Source organism: Microtus ochrogaster, chromosome X (assembly GCF_000317375.1).
Source record: "Microtus ochrogaster isolate Prairie Vole_2 chromosome X, MicOch1.0, whole genome shotgun sequence".
In the NCBI taxonomy this organism is placed as follows: Eukaryota; Metazoa; Chordata; class Mammalia; order Rodentia; family Cricetidae; genus Microtus; species Microtus ochrogaster.
Window position 1 is genome coordinate 37,412,744 of NC_022026.1, and position 8,018 is coordinate 37,420,761.

At 38.7% G+C, this 8,018-nt stretch overlaps 1 protein-coding gene across 6 annotated transcripts in view; it reads right to left on the reverse strand.

Moving 5' to 3' along the window:
* The window catches only part of Pcdh19 (protocadherin 19), a 103,844-nt gene that overhangs the window by 40,359 nt on the left and 55,467 nt on the right, over positions 1 to 8,018 (reverse strand). For 4 of the 6 annotated variants that reach the window (XM_005358669.3, XM_026784833.1, XM_005358671.3 and 1 more), the window contains one exon: positions 4,374 to 4,432. The exons of the other annotated variants lie outside the window; for them this stretch is intronic. In XM_005358669.3, the coding sequence (XP_005358726.1) occupies positions 4,374 to 4,432 (59 nt within the window). The remainder of the gene's footprint in view (positions 1 to 4,373; positions 4,433 to 8,018) is intronic. 6 annotated transcript variants of the gene reach the window in all.

An 8,018-nucleotide genomic window follows, 5' to 3' on the forward strand; every position in this document is an offset into this window, starting at 1 on the left:
GAGGGCTGATGAGAAGCCAAGGACAATGGCTCAGGGTTTTGATCCTACTACATGTTCTGGTTGTGTGGGAGCCTAGCAATTTGGATGTTCACCTTCCTAGACATGGACGGAGGGGGGAGGACCTTGAACTTTCCACAGGGCAGGGAACCCTGACTGCTCTTTGGACTGGAGAGGGAGGGGGAGAGGAGTGGGAGGAGGGGGAGAAAGGTGGGAGGAGGGGGAGGGAAATGGGAGGCGAGGGGGAGGGAAATGGGAGGCTAGGGGGAGGCAGAAACTTTTTTCTTCTTTTTTCCTTTTCTCAATTAAAAAAAAGATAGATGAATCTGAAAAGATGCAGGTCATATCTCCAATAGCCTATCCCACGTATTTAGAGAATGTCATTTGCAATTAAGAAGAGAAAGTCAAAAGAGTATTGTAACTGGCTTTTAAAAATATAATCCAGAGTGTTTTCTGGACCACCTCTGTCATAAATCACCTTGAAACCTATTAAATTTGAAACTTCTCTGAAGCTGGAGTTAAGGACTGCCTTTATCAACGTATAGTATTGTTCAGAAATTGTTGTTTTCAAAGAAAGTTTACTGCTGTTTTTATTTAAGTGGGAAAATTAGGATGTTTCCTTCTACTCCTTACTCATGGTTATCTGAAAAAGATGTACCAAATACTTACTATATACATGGCACCATAGCAGATGCTACAGAACTCCGGGACAGTTTTGTTGGTAAGGAAAACCCCTATACATAGCTTAGAAACCAGGGCTCATTTTCCTCTCTAAACTGTTTCTGATGTGTTGTTGCTCCATTGCTATTGTGTTTTCTTTGAGCCTCAGCCTCGTGTTCTGCTTGGTATGGCCCCAAAAGCACCACAGGAGTAGATGTTAGCTGGCAGTGCAGAGAGCAAGATTGAGGAAAAAATGTTACAGCTGGGGTAAAGTAGCACTGCTGGCCTTTCTTAATTTGAGACCATAGCAAGGATACAAACATAGTGGGAATAAAAATTACACTCTGAAAAAAAATTCCCAACTTATTTTGCTAAGCTGGGCTTCTCTCAGAAACTACCTTGGGTATATGTTTTTGTTTGTTTGTTTGTTTGTTTTGTTTTTTTTTTTTTGGTAGCAGAAAGTTAGAAACAGTTTAATCATGCGTTGCTAAATCAACATCACTGTAGTTCTACCAGCTTTTATTATTTTTTTTTGCTGTTTTGCTCTATTTATTTATTTATTTATTTATTTATTTATTTATTAAAGATTTCTGTCTCTTCCCCGCCACCGCCTCCCATTTCCCTCCCCCTCCCACAATGGAGGTGCACCCACACCCTGAGACAAAGGGGATGTTCTATTGGGAACTCACCAAGGCCAGCTGGCCTGGGTCTGAAAAAGCATGGGATAAAACCGGACTCTCTGAACATGGCGAACAATGAGGGCTGATGAGAAGCCAAGGACAATGGCACAGGGTTTTGATCCTACTTCATGTTCTGGTTGTGTGGGAGCCTAGCAATTTGGATGTTCACCTTACTAGACCTGGATGGAGGTGGGAGGTCCTTGGACTTCCCACAGGGCAGGGAACCCTGATTGCTCCTTGAGTATATCTTAAGACTGCATTTAATGTTATAAAAAATACTTCAGAGCTATAATGTTGGAATTCCTCCATACAGAAAATTGTGGGGAATATGCCATAGACCTTCTTTGTCCCTTCCAGATGCAGTCCTCATGCTTTTCCATTTTGTTTCATGTCTATAAAACCTTGTTCCCCTTTGGAGTTATATTGAGATTATCCCTGTGGTTGCCAATAACAGAATATAAGACAATAGAAGATGGATATTAAGGTACTGACTGTCCTATGAAATCACTTCATCATGACCACAGCCCTCAAATGACCAGAAGTCATTCTTGCTCCTCCCATGTTTCTCTTGATAAGTTGTTTCAGGAGTATTTTCAACTCCTTTGTTCTTATACCAGAAAAAGGAAATACATTTTCCCCATCTTTTTACAGTTTCTTACAGAAACTCTGACTGCTGCAAGAAAGGGCCAGGGATGACCAGTGCTCAACTCCCAAATGTAGACAGCTGTAAAAGAATAAAGTGTCTGTGTGTAAGAGTCAGGCAAAGAAAATTCAAAACAACATTCCAGGAAATGTCCGTGGATAATTAAAAATTGAATGTCAGGTGAGAAAAATGTATAGGAAACAAATCAAAGCTCAGTTAGGCTGAGCTTTGCCTGACATTTTTAAAAAATCAGAGATTTTCTAATAAAATTAAGACTGATGACAAGATTCAGAATTTCCTGTCCAAAAGCTTTTTTTTTTTCAAACATGAGTCTAGAAGAAAACATATACGCCTCTTAAACATCTTGGGGAGCCAGCTGATCACTCTTCCCCTCACGGGGGATCCGTGCTGTGTTAGTCACCACTGTCATCTCCTATCAATTTTACACTTACAATGGCTATCCTCTCGAAAAGGATAACACACAAAACAGCCTGTATCTTTCTAGGGATTGGCATTTTTTAAATGCAACTGTCCCTATAAATTCTAAGGCCTTAAAGGTTCTTAAACCTTTAACCGCCACAGTTCTATAAAAAAAAAACTGACAAAACTGTGTGTGTTTCCCAAGCTTTCAGATGTTTCCTCTTAATCAGGTGATCCCTGGTACATAAACTACTGTCTTTTGATTTCAGGCCACATCTGGAGATATTTCCTCCAAGAGCTCACTCAGTTCAGGATGTAGCTTTTGTGCGCATGTGTGTATAAAAATACATGTAAAGTAATTAATCAAAATCACAGGTGTCCAGTGAGTCTCAAAGCTGTCATGGAAATACATGTATCCCCAAAGCTAAACACTTTAACATAAGTCTTTATCTCATAAGTCTGCCTTGGAAGTTAGATATTTGAAGCTGATCTAAGATGTGCAGGTCCCCAGGAGTCCCAGCCTTCTACTAGGCTATGAAAATCAGGCTCATGTTATCAGTTTAACCTAGTCAGAGAATTTCCAGGTACCCAGAACGAGCTAGCTCCAGAGACTTGTAAAGATCAAGCAAGTCACTGTTTTTACCAGTTCAAAAAGAAGCTCTGAAAATAACAGTCCTGAAGCAGAAAACAAAGCAGTACTTTCCCGCAAAGAGCCTCTAATCAGTACATATAAAGAGGCTTTTCCTTTCTTCCTAAAATAAATAACTTAGATAATTTTCAATTCTTTGCCTTTTCTTTAAAGCATTCTTCCCCACAACTCAAAAATTTTCTAAATTATTCTATGACTGATAATACAAGATAACTAATGATCATCACTTAAGGTTACAAGCTATCCCTAGCCAATATAGATGAATCTACCATAGTTTTGGGGTTACTGCAGCATCGTAGATTAAGTTAGATGTGAATTCAAGTTTCTTATACTACAAATAAGGATTTTTTTTGCTTTGAATCCCACTCTTACAGTGATATAAACTTATGGGATTACAGCCAGCAAAATAATAGAATTTTCAGATCTTTTCCACTACAGCTCTAATGCAGCCCGTTTGCTCCTCTGCTTTATTGCTATTATTTTAACAAATATACCTAGTGTTCAATTTTAACTGCAGAATAACTACTGGACCATTCAAGAGGCTAGTTACATGAAACAACAATAAAGGCATCATCGGAATGGGCAGCTTCTGGGATACTTTTGCACACAACGTTCTCTCCTTTGCTTAGTTTTACCTCCAGTGAAGCTTTTATCTTCCTCCCAATACCAAGAATTTAGGGTTCGCCATAGCAGGTGGAATCTTTCAATACTGGCCTCTGCTTTGTACTCAAACTACAGCTAAGTTGTAAGCAACCAATCATACAAATTTCAGATTTCCACCAAAACATTTCAAAATGCTTTGACAAGTATTAAATTGGAAATTTTTCTTTTCCTCTCTCATCTAGGAAGTATTATAAAAGATATTTCATCTGTCATTTAAATGTCTTTAAATTTTGAAAACTGTCAAAATAACAACAACCTCAGAACATACCACAAGCTCCACAAGAGAACAAAAGTTGAGCCTTCCTAATATTTAAACTGAGTGGCAACAAAAGTTTGGATATCAGTATGATTTTGAAAGTTTTCTAATTTTTCTAATCTTTCTAATATTGACTCCAAAAATCACCAGTAAAATATTTTATGCCATCTGAATTTTATTTTTATTTTTGCATATGTTTTGGTGGAAATAAATATTGATTCTCTTTGTGTGGGAGAATTAGCAGTGATCCTTACTTTCTATGCTTTCTCTATATTTCCCACACTTTCTAGCACAAGCACATAGCACTCACAGTCAAAATGGTATCGTTTCTAAAAATTAATGGCTTGGGGTTTTTTCATATTAAATCAAGCTAAGCAGTAGGACTTTGAAAGCAAACCAACATACCTTTTGATCAAATGGGCACGGCTGTTCACGTAGTTAGAGTCAAAGGAATAGTTTTCAGTCTGCAATGAGAAAGAAAAAGATTAAAAACTGATTCACAATAAGAATACAAATGTTCTACTTAAAAGGATTATTTTACAGTGCAAAGCAGTAATGGGGCAGCAGTTTGATGAATGCCTTCTTTGGGGCCTCCAAGGGCCCTCTAAAGGCAGCATCTTACTCCTGAAGGCCAGGGTGGACTTGATACAAACATTCTCTAGAATATGGCTGGCTACTGACCATGTAACCACTTAGAGACAAGAGACAGTATGACTCACAATCGCTACGGAAACTAATTGCTCCCAATTCCCCAGCAGAGACCATTTTATGCCCACCAAATTGACTATAAGTTCAAAGGTATTTTTATTAGAAGTAGATAATTAACATGTTAAAATATTTATTCCAAAGATATGGAAATGCGGCAAGGTAATCCCCTACTATGGGTTTAAACGCTGTACTTCCCTTTGTTTTAAGACTTTTGCTCAGCATCAGTTACACAAGATGGCTTTCATTTTATCACAGATATAAAGGCAAACAAGTATTATGCCCAAAACAGGGTAAAAAGCAGCCCACATGGGGTAACAAAGCCTTTCATGTGTAGCATGAAGTTTGCAAGCAAACCCCTGTCTCAGTTCCTATCATTAAATCTCTACTGTGTAATCTGGTTACAGTAGCTGGCTGGAGCAAGGGCTTTACAAAAGCAAGTGCAGGGTACCTGAAAGATGAAAGAGATAGGAAAACAGCTTTTGAGCACAGGGCATCTGGGCAGTTTGAAGGGGGGCAGTCTTAAAATGGATAGAAGCCAAGGACACATCTATACTAAAGTCAGTGTCCTAGAAAACATGATCATACACCAATGTTAAAAGCACAGCTCTTGTTGAACCTTTGTATGAACTCCAAATGCCCAAACACATCTCTTCCCTCATCCTGCCATTCAGCTATTCCCACCATTCTTTAGCGGCCTTCTGCAATCACTTCAACTGGAAGTGCCTGGAAATGGAAATACAATAGCTGTCTAGAGAACAAAATAGCAGATTCTTTTCAGATGACTACCTGTCAGACACTGACTGCCCGAGGCTCTTAGATGCAATCCTGACATTCAAAGATTCACAGTTTGATAGAGGAGAAAATGAGGCAGGTAATAACAGACCCAGCTACCACACTAAACAGCCAACAGTCAGGGGAAGAGCCCTACATACCTAGAAAGTAAGCAGGAAGCTGGCACTAACTAGTTGGGAGGATAAAAGAAGAGAGAACTGAAAAGAAAACAAAACCCACCAGTGTCCAGTACTTACTCGCATATGTCCATGTTTCCACACAGCCCTCACTTGAAGATAGACTGGATAATGTCTATTTACACTGCTTCTTCTAAATGTTTAGATGCCCTTTGGTGTAAATAAAATAACAAGTAACTTCTGATGATATTGGAAGAAATAGTTCCAAAGAATAAAAAAAAAAATAAAAATAAAAATGGTCAGTCCATTTTTCTGTATTGATCTGTAAGTGAATGCTGAGATTGTGCAATAAGTAATTAGTGGAGATATGTGTTGGAAGTATGACCTTAGTATTTGCTATAATAACTTATTCAGAAGTCCCTTAACCAAGAAACATTCGATCTAACTTTTTTTTACCAACACAATGGGCAAAATGGTGTTAAGTGTGGGTTGTTTTATTATATTCACTGCAATGCTCAATTTAACAAGTTGTCCCCTGATAAAAATCATGGTACCCTATCAAAATAGGAGATGGACTGAGCACTCAGTGATCTACTTCTTTGTATCATTAAACAATCTTTGCTAAATTTAACTTAATTTTCTGTGCCTCAGTTTCCTCCTGTGCGAAGTACAATAGGAACATGAATTCAAAAGAGAAATTCAACAGCATTTATCAGTGTTCACAGTGAGATTCCATGCCAACACTGATTTCTATGGAGCTTGACATCACAAGTAGAACCAGAAATTTACTTCATTCCCATAAAGAAACAAGTGCCTGGCCTGTTCAAACTTACTGAATCTTTACAAGAAATGTAGCATAAAAAAAAATACATAGATAAACAAAGCACTAGAAAAAAAAGAAAAGTAGAAGGTATTGATTGGGCTTGCAGAAAAGTCAGGAACACCATACCAAGTTACCATCACATTAAGAAAAACATATTTTCCAGAAGAATATTTTACATGTGTGTGCAGATGAAGGCATTTAAATCTCTGTGCATTGTGATGTCCTGACCTCCATACACCATGCAAGGACCACATGTTTGAAAAGAGAGGAATAATCATGCAAATGTTCGCTCTGATGACTGTATTATTTTTGACTCCTTAGGGAATAATCTATCTTATCATAAGGTATTCCACTCACTGTCAATGAGTTAGTACTAGAGAAGTCTAGAAGTCCTGGTCATAATGACCTTAACAATTCTTCCCACTCACCAAGGTTCAGAAATTGGCTAATCATTGACAGATGTCACAGGGATGATATGGCATTCAAGGTAGAAAAATAACATTGAACTTTATCATCTTCCTCTATCTTCTCTCTTCTTCAAACTTAATGAGTAAGTTTCCCAGTCTTGTGAATTCTGAACTCCAAATGAGGATGTTCCATTATGCAAAGCAGCAGATGGACCATGCTGCATCCTCGTAAAACAGATTCTAGAATCAACTTTCTCAGAATGAATGGAGCTATTCCACCTCTTTGCCTTTACAGCTAGTTTCAGTCCCTAAAGAAGTAGCTTGGTTGCAATTACAGGAACAATCTATGCAACAGAATCATTCGCACATGAACAGAATCCACTATTCTGGCTTGAGCACTACATTCAGAACAACTGAGTTAACTGGCCATGCAGGCCTATTATGTTACGTATCTACATTTATTAGCATCAAGAATTCTAGATCAGTCTGAGGAGACGTCTTAGTATACTGTACAAGCATGAAGACAGGACTCTGCACGCCCTGGGCCCACATAAAAGCCAATCGTGAGTCTGGCAGCCCACCTGTAACCTTTGGGAAGCAGAAACTAAGAATAACCAGATCATGCTAACGGGCCAGACTAGCTGAAACCACGAGTTCTGGGTACAGTGGAGCATGTCTCAATGCATAATAAGGTAAAGAGTGTCTAAGAAAAGTACTTGACATCAACTTCAGGTCTATATGCACGTGCAAATCTACCGCACATACATATATCAGTACGAAAGACATTCTGTCTCAGACTGAGTCCAGGTGTGTACTCAAATCCAATTCTTGTGCACTGAAAGAATGGATTTTTACTCATCTGGTGAAGAGTGATACCTTGAGCATCCTGAGAAACAAACCATCTTGTCTTAATGAACTGGAATAGCTTGCACATCTCAAATGAGTGTTTCCCAGCCCAAGTGCGTATCAGAATCATGTCAAGAACGTTTTAGAAAGTACCATCTACCAAAAATGTTGCGCTAATTGGCCTGGAATCCATGCGACTTTTAAAGTTTCCATGGTAAGGTGGATATACCTCCATGGTGAAGTTCAAATGTCATAAACAAAGAACTAGTTACAGGCTTTGGTTAAATGCCCCATGTTTGCTCATTGTAGCGCCCGCCTTGACCAGCAAGGAAGACGCAACACCTGAGCTCTTCTTGCA